The 17,908-nt window shown below is 49.7% G+C and overlaps 3 protein-coding genes across 3 annotated transcripts; 2 read left to right on the forward strand and 1 right to left on the reverse strand.

Annotated features, from left to right (window-relative positions):
- Positions 1 to 1,988: 1,988 nt before the first annotated feature.
- EAH_00009140 (threonyl-tRNA synthetase, putative) lies at positions 1,989 to 3,796 on the forward strand (the record flags this gene model as incomplete). Its single annotated transcript, XM_013395411.1, has 6 exons — positions 1,989 to 2,074; positions 2,443 to 2,497; positions 2,857 to 2,987; positions 3,114 to 3,159; positions 3,337 to 3,474; positions 3,620 to 3,796. 6 exons carry the CDS (start codon positions 1,989 to 1,991, stop codon positions 3,794 to 3,796), a joined length of 633 nt encoding a protein of 210 aa, XP_013250865.1.
- A 1,985-nt stretch (positions 3,797 to 5,781) lies between these two features.
- EAH_00009150 (WD-repeat protein, putative) lies at positions 5,782 to 8,712 on the reverse strand (the record flags this gene model as incomplete). The annotated part of the gene is made up of 5 exons (XM_013395412.1): positions 5,782 to 5,867; positions 6,306 to 6,435; positions 6,761 to 6,845; positions 7,019 to 8,419; positions 8,552 to 8,712. The coding sequence occupies 5 exons, from the start codon at positions 8,710 to 8,712 to the stop codon at positions 5,782 to 5,784; spliced, it is 1,863 nt and encodes a 620-aa protein (XP_013250866.1).
- Positions 8,713 to 9,978: 1,266 nt separating this feature from the next.
- Positions 9,979 to 17,359, forward strand: EAH_00009160 (hypothetical protein; the record flags this gene model as incomplete). Its single annotated transcript, XM_013395413.1, has 18 exons — positions 9,979 to 10,032; positions 10,391 to 10,489; positions 11,049 to 11,306; positions 11,427 to 11,634; positions 11,852 to 12,014; positions 12,189 to 12,374; positions 12,526 to 12,676; positions 12,788 to 12,951; positions 13,113 to 13,287; positions 13,421 to 13,685; positions 13,792 to 14,048; positions 14,198 to 14,393; positions 14,778 to 14,977; positions 15,137 to 15,338; positions 16,036 to 16,199; positions 16,304 to 16,488; positions 16,584 to 16,866; positions 16,967 to 17,359. 18 exons carry the CDS (start codon positions 9,979 to 9,981, stop codon positions 17,357 to 17,359), a joined length of 3,603 nt encoding a protein of 1,200 aa, XP_013250867.1.
- Positions 17,360 to 17,908: the final 549 nt, after the last annotated feature.

Raw genomic sequence — 17,908 nt, forward strand, 5'->3', positions numbered from 1 at the left:
ATCCGAGAGGTATGCCCCGGAGCCCTGAGGTGCACCGCTGGCTGATGCCTGCTGCCTGCTGGCTGCAGCGTGCGCGACCCTCCTTGTGGCGGCGCCATCGAAAGTTGATGCTTCTCCGTGGGCGTTCAGAGAAGTTGCGGTTGTGAGCGTCGTCTTCTCCATGAGGCGGCAGGGTTGTCCGTCTGCTGAATTTCAGCGAGAGAAAATCCAGCCGGTCCCCCCTCCGGCGTTTTTACAAAATAAGTTGCACTTGTCAACGAAAAAAATTGAAGTCCATACTACCCATCCACTTCTGCAGTGCGAGCGCGGCAAATAGGCGTCTCAGGCGAAAGTAGGTAGTTAGCAGAAAACAAGGTGTACACTGAACAGAAATTGCACAACGGAGAATACAACGCAGTGGAGATTTACTGCTTGTGGTTCGAGTGATGAGATTGGCATGCCAGCTGATGCGAGCTGGCGATCGATGGGCCAACCATGGTTAGTTGGAAACTCGCCCAAACTGTACAAACGGCAGGGAGAAGAAATCTTCAAAAATGAAGTCGTGTTAACAAATAATAGGTTTATCGCTTCTGTGCTACGTGAACGCTTCCAGAATCCGCTGACGTTGAACAGACCGCTCCGAGTCTGACCACACAGGAGACGAATAAGGCGTGCATACACCCTTGTCCCCCATTCAGAGCAACCTGGAGGGGGTTGTTACGGCAAAAAGTTCAAATTTAACTCCGTTTCCTTATTGTTATGGTGCGGCGACCCCTGAATTGCGAGATGGCGACGGTCCAGATCTGCCGAGGCCCCGAATGGAAGCCACTCACACTCGTTTGCCAATGCGGTCTAACAGCGGGTTGAATTACCCTCCATAAATTACAGTAAAGCACATTTCTTCATTAGTTTTTGACTGCTATCAATTTGAAGACCAATTCTGATGCAGATTTTCCCCCACCGTCTATTGATTACTCATGGGGGAGTTCTTCGCTGGGGTGAACTGTCTTCTTGGCCGCCCCCCGCACGCCGTGCAAGCCTTCCGTTCCTACACTTCCTTTTGCAAGTAGGTGTAGGAAGTTGCGATATTGCTTCGAAGAGAGAGTCCCAAGACATGCGTCGGTTTACTTCTGTGCTCCGCGAGTGCACAGGAGCCGAAGGGGTTCTACGATGGGCTGCTTCTTCAGAGCTTGTTGTATGAGCACGCACACTTTACACCCATGAACTTCACTTTTCTCCTCTGTCAAGGCATGGAGTTTCTTAAAAATAGGCTTCCCGCCACCCGAAATGCAGCCTCAAGGCAACCGTAAGGCCGCAGCGTGTCGGCTGATGTTGTTCGTCCTTGGGTTTCTAGCATGGTGCTCTTTAGAAGACGGAGTGAATGCATTTGAGCTACAGGCTAAAGAAGCACGATTTCCATCTTTTCCTTTGCATTGGGGAGTTGGATGGCGGCGTTCATGGCGAGCAGTAAGAGGTCAAGCAGCCTTCCGGGACCCGTCCAGGACGGTGAAGGGATTTGCTGCCGTAGCTTTGAATGGAGAGGATCCTAAAGATGACCAAAATGCGGCGCATGGAGGGCAGGACATTTTATTGGGACAGCAGGGCCGCAGAGATCACAGAAAATTAGGCACGATGATGGATCTGTTCTGCTTCCCTAAGCCGAAAATCGGGGCGATGTGCGGACTAGGGCCTGCGTTGCTGCCAAGAGGGCTGTGTTGCATGCTGCAGCTGCAGCAAGCTTTGCGAAATATACAAGCAGAACATGGATTTGAGGAGGTGACCAGAAACACAAAATGAGCGGTTAAGTTGCTTTTTCTCTGCAAGCGCACCGTGCTCCTTTGGGGCCTAGAAATGCACTAGGTTCTCTTGCACAAGCGCATGCCTGAGTTACTACAATCCTATTGTCCACCCAGTATAAGTTTATGTTTGCACCTCAGGTCCGTACGGGATCCTTGGCCCAAGCCAATTTATGGCATCGCAGCGGCCACATGCAGCACTTTGCGGAAAATATGTTCGAAATTGCAACCCCGGCAGAAAGAAGGAATGACCCTGGCACAGGGAAATCTTACAACGTGAATATGCTCCAGCAAGAAGGGTCGTTGCCCTCCTCAACTAACGACACTGGGGCGTCTTACCTTTTGAAGCCAATGAGCTGCCCTCTACATCTTTCATATTTCTTTGATCGTTCCGTAGGACTTGGAAGATAGGGGTCAGGGTTTAAGGCGTTAGGGTTCAATTCTGAGGGTGCAGTGTTTAAATTTCAGCTGTGATTTTGTATGAGCAAGCGCACCACAAGCGCAAACAAGGTCTGCTCCAGCGTGCCGCTTCAACGTGTTTTCTGCCCTACATCTCATCTTGAGTCGATATGAGAAGGGTGTGCTCAACTGTGTTCTTCTTTCACGTTCAGGTTCGATCGGGGTGTGAGTTGCCGCTACGCATATGCGAATTTGGACATGTTTATAGGCGGGAGGTACCCAGTGCCCTCTGTGGCCTCCTGCGAATGCGCGAATTCACTCAGGTATCATTAGCTTGAAATCGCCTCCAAAATGCGAGTAGTTTTTCTTCTTAAGGACAAAGATAGATGGCGTGTATTTAACTATATGGTGCTTCTTAAGAGCACATATAAGCTTTCTGCGTTGAAATGCGTATGGCAGTTGCCTTTTAAGATGGGAATGGGGTTTGCTTTCAGAGATTCGTTATCTTTTGAGAACCAGCAGATGCTAGTTGTTGGAGCATTGCGAATATGTTGCCAGTACATAGAATGGGTATTCGCATGCGCCAGCGCGCGTTGGTTCTCTTAGCAGGGAAGGATGCACAAGAAGCTGGCAAGGCGCCTGCACTGTGGAGAAAGGGCTTTGTCAATATTTGCGACTTTAGGACGATGGCCATATTTTGTGTCGCATGTCTCAAGTTTTGGCAGAAGTAACGGCATTTCTTTTGGCGTGCCAAAAGCTCTACAAGGCAGTGGGGTTTTGCAAAGGTGAAATCGTTTACCACATCTCGACGAGGTAAAACTTCGTCCACTTCGTGTAGGCTGGAATGCTAGGGCCTCCTCTCATCCACAGCCTCAGAAAACTGGAGTTACTGGCAGCGCTACGGAAAAGGCTCCAGTGCACATGTTTTTTCCTTCTCAGGCCGAAAAGCAGCCAAGGTTCAGAACAAGAATGGGCCCGTGCCGAAGTGAGTGGCAGTATATTCGTGTTCCCTTTACAATACCAGCCCCTCGTTCGGTAGCCTTCCACGTCGTCAGTTTGCTTTGTCGAGTCCTTTACAAGGAAAACGGGATGCAGGAAAGAGCCGCCCACCATTCGGTTAGAATCATTCGAATGCCTCAGTGCTTTTTAATGCATTTGTTAGGGGCTGCTGCGTAGCGCGCTGGAACAACTTGACATACCTTTCACGGTAGCCTCAGGGGAAGGCGCTTTCTATGGCCCAAAGATTGACATCCACCTTCCAGATGTAGAGGGACGGCTGTGGCAAACAGGAACTTTGCAGGTACCTAGCGCACGCTATGTGACGTCGGACATTTTCACCAGCTGTATTCGTTATTTTTCTTGCCTAGTAGGGCAGCCTTGCAGCCACTTGTCGAAGCAGAGTGTATCTCCTTCGTGTTGTTGGAAACGCTCCCGCGCTTTTGCAGGTCGATATGTTTTCCCCCAAGAACTTCGGTCTTGAGCCCACGGCCGTTAGCAATGACCGTATGTGTCTCCTGCATCGGGCTATGTGTGGTTCCCTTGAGCGCTTTTTTGGCCTTGTTTTGGAGCATTTAGACGGTCATTTGCCTTCTTGGCTGGCACCCGTCCAGGTATGGTACTGAAGGCAAATGATTACATATGAGTGGTACAGTTATCTATCGCTTTTGCTGAAACGTATGCCTGCAATATACGCACATTAAAACAAAATTCGTATCTTTCGATATTTATGGATGAAGGTGGCAGTGCTGAGTGTTGGCGAGGCGCAAACTACTGTTGCGGAGGCTCTATCTAGGCGCCTACGCCGGGCAAAGGTGCGTGTGTCTTTGGACAAACGGCCAGTTCATATTTCGAAAAAATTAAAGTAAGCCGAGCGCAATCCGTGGAACAAAACTGTTGCTTTAAATTGTGGACCCTGTCTCACAATTGTATATCAAAGCCCAAGACTAGCAGCCCAGCAGCTTTCGCTCCCTTTCACTGTGCCAAGCCCGTAGCCCTCCCATGCACAAGATAGAAACTTCGTCTTCGTAATCAAGCCATACCGAAAGACAAGGCTTGGCTGTTTCAGCATCGTGCGTTACTTGTGGTCTTGCGAATGCTCCCCTTTGAGGAATGAATTATTTCGAAACCTAGAGCCCCGCTGTCCTGGGTTTTAAGCCATTCTCCAGCGCCATCAACAACAGGCGCACTTTCTTTCTTTCAGGCTTCACATAAAGTACCGCACTCCTGAGGTTTGGCTTTTGGGTACGACAGACCAGGAAAGGAACACAGTTACCGTGAGGAGGTACGCAGCCCATTATGCAATGAATGTGTAGTACTACAAATTACATTTCTCGTGCATGAGAACAGCGGCGTGTCTGGTTAGTCGTCGAGTGGAAGCTACTTGCCCGCCCATTCGAACATACTAATGATTCTTTAACTGTGTTTCTCAGGCCTCTGGGGAAGCAATTCGTCGTCCCCGTAGAACGGGCGCTAGCGGCTGGACGGCGGCAGGCCAAAATCCCATTCTAGTTTATCGTTGATTAGCCGCAGCCCTGGTGCCACTGGATGTAGCCCTGGAAAGTTCGTTTGCCGTATGCAGCAGGTCAATGCTTAAATTTGGAACTCGCTCCGAAGCAGATGCGAGCGGCATTAACCTTCATTCAGTGAAGATCTCGCTGAATGTGCATTCACAGTACTTAGTGGGGTCTGCATAATAAAATGGCGGCTACAAACGGCGGCTCTGCGACTCGCCTCTTAAAAAGCTGGAAATTACCTGCAGTGTTTTAGGGACCTACTTTATGTCAATGTCTTCCTGCAAATGAAGCTGTAGAGGACAGACATCTAACTAAGCTGCTGAAGTACCGCTTTTCCTCCCTCCTAAGGCTCGGTAGGTGGCCGCAGAGTGCTCTGGCACTCTAAGCAATTATCAGGGTGGTCTCTGGGGAGGGCAAATGCCTAGGGGATCACTGAACATTTACCCTCCCCCGAGAACACGCTGATAATTGCGTACAGGAATTCTCGCTATTGCCTACCTGCAGTTGTACCCTCCAACTGAACTCCAGTGTACAACATAATTTGACTAGCCTACGAATGGTGTCTCTGCACGTGGATACGTAACCGGTGCTGGGGAAATGCTGGGTCAACGCGCAGCCTCTTTACAAGTGCTGGGCCAAAATAACGCAGTTAATGGGTCCCTCTTTTCCTTGACATCGGTCTGCTTCAAGCAGGGCGCGGTGTGTGTCAAACTGCTGCCTGCCGCTAGCTAGTTGCAAGGCATCATATCGCACACGTAGCTGCAGCATGGCCCTTAGACTTGCACACGGTGCTGTTCAGCGGAACATATTCAAGTGTGGATTCAAGTGTTGAAAAGTACAAACAACATTTAACCCGTGAAAAGATTAAACCAGCTTCTAATGGCAACACAATGTGCTTGCAGACAAGAGTTCGGAACTTCAAAGAGCGCAACACTTCGAAATACTGCCCGAACCCGGTCACTCTCCACGATGGCGAAATTCCCCAGCGGCCGCCCACGAAGGCCAGTGCGACACTGATAGCCTGCCACACATGCAGGCACACTTCCAGATGCTACGACCACAGCATACAACTCCTTTAGGCAGAACATCCGTCACTAGTCGCTGCTTTCATCGGGCGTGGGTCGTCCTGGGTCCGAATCTGGGCTGCGGCGGCTGGAGGAGCTTTCAATGCTCTCTTGACCTGTGGACGTACCACGTCGTGACAAGAAACACTGTGCGGCAAGGCTAATGCATGGCGAACAGATATGTCATGCAACAGCCGAAGAATGTGGTGACAGAGAACTTACGTCCAGTTGTCGCCAAACTCCACAGCAGCAGCACGCCGTCGTCGCCCGCCGAAAGCAGACATACGGGGCCGCACGAGTTTATCCAGGCAACTTGGTTGACTGCTGCCGCATGGCCCTTGAGTTGTTGCAGCATGCAGCCCCACACACGATGCCAGATGCATATTTGCGCATCTGAAGGCAACCAACGTACAGCCAGACAGCGCGCCTACCTTGAAGCCTTGTGGTGCAGTTAACGTGCCCTACGTCAAAGTAGTGCTATCTGCAGATTGGTAGAGCGCATCCTTCACACACCACGGCACAAGCATGTAACAGCTGAGCAGTCAATGGATTACCCTCTGAGCCAGATATGACAAGTTCCTCGTGGGCACCGCCAAAGGCTGGACGAATGGCCAGCCTCCCCACTTTGTGCCCTCTGTACTTCTGCACAACTTTGCGTTCATCGAAGTCCCAAAGCCGCAATACCTACAGAATGTCAAGAGAAATGCAGACTACGAAATGCGGGGCAGCTCAAGGAGGCGAACCGAATAGGCCTAGCCTGCAATTTAGAAAACTACTCCTACTACCACAGATGCGCCCTTCGCCTATTTAATTCAGTCATTACATGAAATTGCATTTCCCCCGGGAACAGATTTGGCACGATTTCACAAGTACGAAAGTGGGAAACATGACCAAGTCTGTTCTCTACCGCGTCTACCAAAACTCAACGTTCGGTGCAAGCATTCATTCTGCCTGTAGGCAAAAGGTTGCACCGCTTGCTGTTCTGGGAAACGAGGAAACGGGGCCTCACCGGAGGAGAATTTGCTGTGCTTAGTAATATCTGGTTGCAGATTTTCGAGGGACACGCTGCAATGACAAGATCCTTGCCATTCTCCCTGCATACACCCAAAAATACAACCCCTAACTGTCCTCTCGAGTTCTTCCGTGTAGTTGTACATGAACGCGGATCCGTTGCTCCATCTGCATCGCCACCAAGTCAGCAGCAATACCCAGTACAGCAAAATTAACACCTTCTGCCTAACTAAAGCATGTGGGGCTCCTATATTACCAAGGAGCTTCTTCCTTCGTGACTAAGTCAAATAACTTGACTTGGCGATCGGAGAAAAAGATTATCATATTATTCGAACCGGGTAGCAAGAACCCCTCTTGAGGCCTGCCAGGCAAAATCCATTCATATTCCACGACGTGCGTCGTGTTCAGAGTTGACTCTTGGATAGAAACTAGAGTCATGGTCCGGTCAGTAGCCATGGAAATCAATTTCCTAGAACCGGGTACCCACTGCAGCCCAACGAGAGAGCCGCTGTGGGTACAGTACTCGCCGATCCTTCGGCCTTCTTCCCAAGCCTCAATGAATGAATTCTCCCCTCCAGCAGCAAGAAGCTTTCCAGTGCTGTCCCAGTCGAGGAAAGCTGCTGCACTCCCAAGGCGCTGCATCCGCCACAGCAGCCTGCAAGTGCCAATGACATTTCCGTTCTCCAGCATCGGTCGGGCTTGCGTCTGCTCCAGCCGCATCAGCAAATCCGTGTCACCTTCCAACCATGTAGTTAGCCACCGAGCACCCAGCTGAGTGGTAGATAACTGTTCTGTTGCATTTAATTCGTCTGAAAAGTTTTTATTCCATGTTGAGGTGTCTGTAGTTAACAACCACACGCAGACCGACCGATCCGCCGACCCCGAAGCTACAAGCGTTTCCATTCTGTTTGACTGCTTGGGAGCTACTGCCACCGTCCACACTTCTTTGCGATGCGCATGCAGACAGCCGACACAGCACTGCGGAAGAAGGGGAACTTCGCAACGGTGAGGCTCGATGACGCTCTCGCGCAGGGTGCCCGGAGATTCAACATGCAAAGGACAAGATAGAATTTGAAACCGACGAGCGTGATCCATAATTGTTGCCAGCATGGATGGCTGCATTGCTAAAGATGCCGGCAAGAGGCAAGTAATGCGGCTAAACAGCTGACTCCTGCTCAAGCTAGATATCTGCAGGACATGCGCCAGGAGGTCACTGCCTTCATACATCAACAGCGCCGCACACTCGTGGACCCTCTCCGTCGTTGCAGCGTCGAAAGCCGCCACACTCAAGTCATCTGCGCACACAGGATGCACACGAAAGAAGCACTCGAAGAGGCTTACTCGGCGAGCAAATGGATCGGTCAGAAAAGGCAAGCGAGAGCCGGAATTTGGCAGAACGGCCGTGGTGTTCTCCTCACTTCTTAGACACGTGATTCTTGCGTCTAAAGAAGTGCCAGGGTCTACAATTGTCTCCAGGAACTTGTGTTGCATAAGCAAAAACCAGCAACCCTGCCTAGTGAGCGGCTCGAGGGGCAGGCGAAGCAGAGCCCTGCCAGCCTCTAGCCAGTTCCCTTCTAGAATACTCCCTCGCAGCTTGCGCATGTCAGGCTGAAGCAGCTCAACTCCGCTTGCCTTCTCGAGTGAGGCGACGATGTCTCTGACGGACACGAACAGGAGGAAAAGAGGAAATCGAAACGCCGGGGAGGGCAGTTGCACCGGTCGCTGGTCCACTGATGAGGAGTCAGGAATTGCTCAAAAGTGCTTGCTTGCTGGTTTCTCGCCCGCCTACCTGTACCCCATTTCGTCAAGTGTCTGTAAGATGAGAGTCAATACTTCTCTGCTGTCGAAGCCTCTCCACATGTTGCCGCATTCGCCGCCCGGTGGGCGCGGGGAAGCAGGCAGTGCGGCCAGGCTTTTGGAGTGGTCGAAGGCCCCTTCAAGCGGTTGCATTGTATCCGTGGCCGGGCCTGCTGTAGGCGAACTGCTGTAGCTCGTGAGGGATTGTGCATAACAACACAGACATCATGCTCTTGGGGGTAATGTTAGGCCAGAGCGGCAGACTTGCTGCCAAGCGCCGCTTTTGCTCCCAGTGTGAAAAATAAGACAATAGGAATACACCTACCTCTGGAAGAACAGAAGAAATGGCGTTGTTGAGTCTGCTCAGAATCTTCTTGCTGTGGCCCTTGGTCTGGTCTATCAGGCTGCAGCCTCGCTGTGCACATGCAGCACTAACAACCAGTGTTCCCCGGACTATGACAGTAATGTTCCTTTTCCGATATTCAGCAAAAGCCCAGCTGCCCGCCATGCCAGATATATGCATCGCAGCACAAGGAGGTTTGTCTAGGCTACCGCTCTCCCAGTTACCACCAGGCAGAATCCGGCCGTATGCGATTAGAGCATGTGACCGGCTAGTGAATGTTTTGTCTGTCTACTAAAACATTAATTATGGATAATTAATATCCCTCGTCTCCTTCAAACAGAACTTATGCGCTGTAGCTCTTGGCATAATCGGCGGCAACGCCGTTTTTTCGGGTGGTACTGCTGTCTCCCCAGACCGTCAGGTTCATCTGCGCACCAGGAGGCCAATTTTTACTGAACTGTTGAGACTTTGGGGGAGAATATTCACTTTGTGTAGTGGAAGGCAATGCTTGTTGGATGCACTACTTCTAGTCAATAGTTTTTAGGCTGTAGTGGCCAAGTCGGTCAGATGTAGCGTTCAGCTGGTGCGATGAACTGCAGCAACACACAGGGAACCAGAAGCTAAATATATTGCAGCAAACCACTGTGCCTATTACTGTCAGTATTATCATGGGCATGGAGAGTGGCGCTACTCGCCCTAGCCAGAACTTCGTCCTATGACGTGCGCGACGGCCAGCCCGGTTACTTCCACCACTTACATGCGCAGAAGGCAGCGTGGAAGCCTGTGCTAAAACTTTGTCATACGCGCCACTGCAACCGTGGAGGTGTCCCGTCAAGATAAGAATAGCTCCTTGTGCTGTGCATCCAAGACAACGGGGAACCTCCAACAATAGTGGAACCTAACTTCGTGTAAAGGAGAGCCTGGTCTGCTCAACATAGGTGCAGCACTGATATTCATAGTGCCATATTGCTCTAGGCGACACGAACTTCTAGATTTAGTTGGAAGTTATCGCCTGCAACGACGAACACGGGAAGATGGCATTCGACGCGAGGAAATCTTGGATTAAGAAAAAGGTCATGGGAGTCCTAAATTTGCAGGACTCCACCGCATGGAACAACCTTATAACCAGAGTGAGCCTTTAGTCTTAGTCAGGGCAAGCCCTTCTTGGGCTAACCACGCACTTTTGATGCAGATTCCGAGGAGCGGCGCTAGCCAGGCTACTCCGTTCGTGCAGTGACCCCTTCCCCATCTGCATTGTGTTGTAGCAAACCCTTAAGAGCATAAGACAGATGGTTGCAGCATAATTCTCTATCATCTAGGATGCAAACCCCAGATGGGTGGTAGCTACCGAACGTAGAGGTTCTGTAGTTCTCAAGGCGTGTGACAGTGGAGTAGTGAAGTAAAACCTTCTAAACAAACAAGCCATTTAAACTGTCTCATTCACATACGGCGGACACCGCCTGTAGTGTGGGCTGTATTGGAGCGCAGGATAGTCAAAAGGCTGACAAGCAGTTGGAGCAGTTCTTAGAAGCGGGGACCGCAGGGACAGCATTGTTTTTTGCCTTCACCAAATCAGAAGGCTCTCAAGTGAGTCCAGAGCCTCTCGTCTGGAGATTTGGCTGCTTCCTTTCTGAACTGACAGAGGAACAGCCAGACAACTATGTAGCTGCTTCCGTTGTCAACCGTGCATACACGGCTTTATCTCCCCTATCAATTCGTTCTAAACGCGTCCTCGGCTTTTGGCAAAGATGACCAATGTATTCATTATGCATGTTTCGCTTCTCGAGATGAAACGAGCAACTTTTCCTGTCCTCAGCTTTCGAAAGTTTTTCTCGAGGGTCCTACCAGCAGCGTGCGCCTTGCTGTCTGGCTCTAACAGGGAGAGTTCCTCGAGATGCACACTTGCCCAATCACGTCATCAAAGGGTCCAACCGCCCACGTATATGCACTGAGGCTCTGCACTGGGCCAATAGACTTGACTGGAAAGGTAAAACGACCTCATAATAAAGCATAATCCGCTCTAATAGCCGCTGATGTGACCGCGCAGATGCGGCTTTCTGCAAAAGGACATCCCCTGGTCAGTCTCGAGAAGACGAACAGGAAGTGCACAGGACTAGATTGAAAAAAATTGTTTGCTCCGTTTCAGGGCGTGGAAGAGATGAATCGTTGTATGCTCGTCGGTCTCGTTGGGCCCTGCATTTTAGAGGATCTGACCCACATTTTGGAGGGTTTCTTGGTGCCGCTTCTATCCTATGAGCCTCAACCCATCATTAGCGCTGACGTTGAGCAGGCCGCAGCTGCTCCTGCCATTGCTGGCAAGCCAGCTTCACCCGAATGCATGAAACTGAAGGGGAAGCTTGGCTCCTCCTCTTCTACCGATTCCCACCCACCAGACACCGAATCGGTATTTCGACAACCCCCAAATTGCACTGCACACTATGCATCGTCTAACAAAGGCCAAAACAGGCATAAATGGAGTGTTTTCCTGCAACTGTCTCTGTGCAACTGAAATGCCTTGCGCCAGCTGCTTGATGGAGAGGACGATGATTACGAAGAATCCGCAGCATCATCATCGCCCAGCAGGCTCGCGTCAACATCGGCAGCAGAAAGGAAAACCAGTGCTTCCATTGTGGGCACAGCAGGGCCTACAGAAGAATACGTTGCAGCCGATGAAGCGCCGGACGAGAGTACTCCGGACGCAAGCGTCCCCTTTTTGGACCCAGAATGCAAGAGTGAAGCGCTCAGTGCCACTCAGGAGCTACTAGTGCATCTTAAGGCGGCATCAAATAAAATGGCAGTTCCTCTCCCAATGCCGTTTGTAGATACATCCTCTCGTTCGGGCGATGAGCGTCCAGCCGACAATGCCAATTTAGAAGCAACAATAACACAGTGGCGAAACGTGAGCTACAACAGCTTCCCATTTAGCAACAGGGAGTCCTTGTGGGTCAGATCGCACGATGCACCTTGCAGCTGACTGGAGCGTTCCAATCGGTGAAATGGTACTCTGGCTTGCTGGTTTGCCGAAGCTGATACTGGAGCTCTTGGAGGCTGAGAGCCAACGCGAGCACGACTGCTTTTTGCCGGTGTCAGAGGTCAATTTTTGGAGGGACAGGTAACGGGTTGATGCCCTGCCTTATTTGCCAGATGGGCTGAATAATATATAGCTTGATCCGTTTTTTGCAAGCCATTTCGCTTGGTGATGTACATAGAAGCTTTAATGCTTTCGCCTATGTTTCCCATGAGAAAGACCGTATATGCCTGCGTGCTGAGCTGCTGATATCTCTAGGTACACTGCAGTCTCCTTGCTCTACGAGCAGCTTCTCGCGCCGCAGTGTCAGCAGGCAATACAACAGTTTGAAGAGGCCCAGCCAGATTCAACGGTTTCGCAATCATTTAAGAAGGCTTTGAATGAGCTGCAGCAGTTGCATACTGAGTCCATGAGCAACGTTCGCTTCCTGGCAACTCTCGAGAGGTCGGGCCAAAAGAAATTCGTCAGCCTGTTCTACTCACTTAGTTGTTTAGTCCGTCGATTGCTTAGTGCAACTCGACCAAGGGCGCCTGAAATTCGTAAGGAGCGAGTTAGGTTTCTTGCAAGCGCTGAGTCGAGGCTTCTGAGTCTTCAGGTATTTCACAACGTTGGGAACGAGCCCGCTTGGACCCATGGCTGACACGATTGCCTCGCTGATGAACGCTTTGCGGATGGTCTGGGTAACATCAAGACACTACACCACCGACGAACGTATGCAAAACTTAATGGAGAGGATTGCTTACCAGGTTAGTTCAAAAAGCGCTGCATGCGCTAGTCTTCCCATGAACTAGGATTAAAAATTGGAACGCTAGAAAGGACGTAGAATATTTCTGCTCTATCTGTGGCTTTGCCGCCAGTTGGAGATTCGCATTCGTCAAGACGTTTGCGTAGAGCAACTCCTACGGAACGATGTTGAAGAGGCTAGCACGATATTGCAACAATCGCGTGTCTTACTCGAAACATGGAAAGCAGAGTACTTCAACATGAGGTCCCGACTTGAAGAGTCGGAATGCAACAGAAGGTCTGCCACACGTTTGGGGCCGGATAGTCCTTTCGCTTCTCCGTGTATTGGGGGGCATTAAGGGAACGTAGGTGCTAATTCTGTTGGCTCCACAAACCAACGCTCCCTCCTCCATTGCACTTAGCCACTAAAAAAAGTTCGCTGCAGGTCTATGCTCTCAGATGGGAATTCGACAGGCGCAAACTTTTCCGGACGACAGACTACATGGCTTCAATGTGCTCAAAGTTTGAGGAAATAGTCAAAACTATAGGGCAGTTCAGACGTTTTATCGGCCCCAAACTTCATTCGGTTACTCGTTCTCGTCGAGCAGTAAATAGACTTACTGAGAAAATGCAGGTTTGTTCACTCTTAAGATACCAATGGACTGATATTTCCTCAATTATAGCCTCTGAAGAGTGCACAAAGCACGCCTTTGCCTGTTTTCTTTCCTATTGACTTGCGGATTTATTGTTGAATCGCGAATCTCCAGGTTCTCATTGGATCATTTGACTCCGTCTCCGACAGGGTATTCTGTGAAAAGGATTCAGAAGAGGTCTTCTTGACGGTGAAGCAGTTCTGGCGACGTACAGAGGAGCTTGAAGATGAGTGCATAACGTTTCTCGATACGAAATTCACGAGACTGCGTTCTGCTCTTGGAGCGTTCGAAATGCTTAAGGATTTCACGACCACTGCCAGCAGGCCAAGGATCAACGTGAAGCTTGGGGAGAAGTTTGTAGACATTCTGAAGCACTTCAGTATGTGTTGTTCTAAATATGCTTCGGCATGGGCTCTCAGCGCTGTCCTATATGGCGCTGATGTCGTGTCAATGCCGGAAGACATGCGCAACATGCTGTCTGCCAGACACTGAGGTGGATCGCATGCGCGACCTATTCGACGAAGGCCGGGAGAACCCCTGTTTACCTAGCCACATGCCTCCTGTCTCCGGCGCCATTTTGTGGTCAAGTGGACTCTTACAATCCCTCAAAGCAAGCGTTTTGGCCTTCAAGCAGATGCCAGAAGTGTTTGACTTTGAACAAGCAGAGGATGTCTTTGGCAACTACCTCTCCTTTGCAAAGTCAATCACAGCTTACCAGAATTCCCTGGTAAAGCAGTGGCAGGTACGTCTATAAGCATCTGCTATACTTTTAATTCTCACTTCTACTAAGCCATTTATTGGATGCTTACTTCTACTGTAATGCATGCGGCTAGAGATGATTCCACGCATGCGTATCACTTTTTGCTGATTCTGCTGAGGATCGCTGAACAGGTTGCTGCAGTAAGTACTGCTACTGAATGCTTAAAATCATACGTCCTCCGGCGGCAACCTAACGGGGCATATGCCGTGAACTTCCGTCCAGACGTGTGGGTTGTTATGCAAGAAGCTCGTTACCTTGACCAGCTTGGTATGCGTGAAGCCCCTGCGGCCGTTGTAAATGTCGCTTTGCACAAGGTGAGCATCATGGGTTCGTGTTTGAGGCATTACGGAGGTTTCCAGTGGGAATTGCTTGTAGCTTGGGGCCCCGATCGGGATTTCGTTGGGATGCTGACTGGCCAGGAACGGTTTTGCCAACATCAAGTTCTGCTTGAAGGACTGGTGGACAAGTTGAACTCAACGCTTTCCAGCATCCTCCCGGCCCATAAGAGCTTATTGTCGCGGCAAATAGCTGAGCTTCATAGGCAAGCTCTTGCCAACTAACCCACAAGACCCTGATAAACTTTGTGTCTTGTGAATCGAGACAGATGCGGCTGCGTATGAAGGATGCCGCATTGCTCATGCTCGTTAAACAGAGACGCAAAATATATGACACTTTCAAGAACAGAGCCCGCGTTTGCTGCGCACTATTCAGCTACCACCTGGGCCTCGTGTATGTTCTGCAGGGCTGTTCTACCTGGCCTTACAACCTTAAATTGGACAAGCTTGGGGCTGGAGGATTTCGTAGGCTCGTCTCTGAAAGCGTTGACAATCTTTAAAGCTACGTGTGAACAAGTGTTCAAGAATGTGGAAATCATTGAACAAATTGTTAAGGAAATCGAGGAAGCACAGTTGGTTAGAGATCTAAATTGGGACTCGTTTGAACCGTTTGCCATACAAGTAGGTTTCTGGTGGATAATGTTTACCTGTCGACTCTCGTGCACTTGTTTGGCTCATTGAAAATTCAGAGTTGCACTTTGTAAAACATGTATTTTTTCTATTGTCGGAGTGCAGGACTTCTACGACTACATAGAGGAGCACAGAGCTCGTGTTGTTGAAGGACTTCAAGTCAGATATGAGTCAGTCACATCTTATCTGAAAAAAATTGAAGAACTACTGGAAGGCAGGATGACAGGATCCAGCGAAACGATGGCTGCTTACTACAACTACTGGGAGCGTCGAATTTTTAATGCTATTGCCACAATGCTGATACGAGGTATGCTAGCACATTGTCTTGTGTCTTTGTGTGGATTTTTTAACAAGCAAATCCACATCTCCCCACTACATAACAATAATCTACTGTAGTGCAGTTGACCCCCAACACCATGTGAAGAGGATTTCAGTAGATGCTTTTGGGCCTCTTGTTCCTATTTGCAGCCACAAGTCGCTTTCGAGCTTTCTTCACCTTGTCATCTTCAGTGTGTCGCTGGCCACCAGTCCTTCGCGTTTCCACTGAGTTAAATGAGAAGGAAGTTGTAATCCACGGAAGCACACACTCCATCTTCAAAACCATATCCAGACTCATGCAGAATATTATTGCCTCGTCAATGAACTTCTCGAGGTGGATGCATGGAACCTGCAAGTGAGTGCCCGACACAGTCCCATTGTGCACTGGATATAACCAATTGCAGCTACGGCCTACTGCCAAAGCGAATATGACAGCTCTGGCGTATCGCATGCTGCAGGTGCGTTCCCATACAGCAGCTCCCAGGGGGTGACGAGACAGCAGCAATCCAGTTTACCTTTTACAACGAAGTTGCCCGAATACCAGCTCTCATTAGTAGCACTGTTGCAACGCACCAAGCCATTCAAAGGGCATTCCAGGTAACTATCCTCGCAGAAGCCCCTCCGCAGTTGCCTAGGACCCGCATGCTAGTTGCCTATGAACTGACTGCGCTCGGATTCGCATACAGCTGTCCTCCTGCTGCAGCACATCACAAAGTATGTGAAAAACTGGAGCAAGTACGAAGCTGAGTGGTCATTGTGGAACCCAGATCGTAAATCTCAACTGGAACAATTAATGATCAAGAGACCGAACTTGGTGTATTTCGACGTTTATGTTCGAGCCTACGACAAGGTGAATACATGAATAAAACAGTTGGGTTATTCCCAATAGGGATAATATTACAGTAGAAGGCAGCCCGCCATTCGATATCAATTCGTGTCTACCGCTGCTTGCAGCTTGCCGCAGAGCTAGGCTCGATACCTAAAGTAAAGACTGTTGCCTTTATTCAACTCGACTCCTCGACAGTCATTGATGGAATACGAAGGCAGGCCCTCGTGATAAGTAGAGCATATGCAGATACCCTTCATGAAATTGCGAAGCGGGAAAGGCTGGATCTGAAAAAATTGATTAACGAAAGACGGTACGACAGATGTACTATTAGGCGTTCGGGTTGAACTCATACTGGCTTTCCTTACTGAGCGTTGCTTGGCTCGTCGCCGCGTTTCTGATCTGCAGGGAGAAGCTGGAAGTGGAGACGGATACCCTGGAAAGATTCAAGGTGCTTATGGAATCAGTGACAACCATAAATGACAGTGCCATGGATGCAGAGATACGACTGGCAGAGATGCGCGAAATGTACAGTACTCTCCAAAGTTATGACTACCCGATAAATCAAGCAGAAATGACAGATTTAACAGCTCTACCCAGAGAATGGAAGGAGCTACGAAACCTTGCTCATCGCAAAACGCGGCAGCTAGCTTCAATAAAGACCAAATTCGCAGGCGAAAAGAAGCAGGAAGTAAGAAAATGCACTGGCAGTGTGTCCAAGACTTTTTGGGTGGGCAGGAACGTAAGAACAGGCTGTGATAAATGCTGTATGTTGAGCCAATGTCTAACAGGTCGCGGATTTTATGGTCGCGTGCAAGGCGCTTCAGCAGAAATTTCGAGATTTATCGTCTTCGGTAGATACTCCACTTGCGGAGGGACGGCAAGCGATGACAGCCTTAGAGGAAGAAATTGTCGAGTTCAAGGCTAGGGCAGCGGAGCTCAACAATGCCGAAAACTTGTTTTCACTTCCAGTGACTGCTTTTACTATTTTAGATAAGCTTGAGGGGGAGGTCAAGCAGCAAGGGCAGATATTTACGCTATTCGCTGATCATGATGTAATGGTCAAGGAGTGGGCATCTCAACTGTGGGCAAAGGTGGACTTCCAGGTGGGTGCCACGGAGTGCACTTCCGAATATGAAGTTGTGACTAATTTGATACGCACTTCCTGCCAGGGCCGCTCATAGGCAATAGCTGGCTGGAATCCTGATGCTTTACTCGCTGTCTATCCGGCGGGGAAATTGCGCACTAACCCAGGAACTACAAAAAGCCGCTGAGGAGTTTAGGAAAAGACTAAAAAGCCTGGAAAAGAGTGGAGGTCCTAACGTCACCAGTTCCCCAGTAAGTAATAGACAGAATGCAAGCCTACGCATAGGTATGTTGTAAGTTGAGGGCTCGATCCTCATTTTCACAAGGTTATATTCAAGGTTCTGAACCAATCTACAGAAAAACCATTTTTCTACAGGCATTCATCCAAGTAACTCAACTTATTAACAGTTTCCGAAGCGAGCTTCCCCTTATAGAGAGATTGAAGAATGAGGCCATACGCCCCCAGCACTGGAAAGAACTGATGGCTGCAGCGGGTCAAAACTTCGACGCCGAAAACAAAAATTTACGGTTACAGGATGTATTGGATCTACAGTTGGGTCGGGTTCCGGATGCTGTCAACGAAATTATCCAGGCTGCCACAGTAGGCGCTGTAAAAAGTATTTTTTTGTCTACCAGCTCTCCACGGC

This window comes from Eimeria acervulina, genomic scaffold (assembly GCF_000499425.1).
Source record: "Eimeria acervulina Houghton genomic scaffold, Eah_scaff45, whole genome shotgun sequence".
Classification (NCBI taxonomy): Eukaryota; Apicomplexa; class Conoidasida; order Eucoccidiorida; family Eimeriidae; genus Eimeria; species Eimeria acervulina.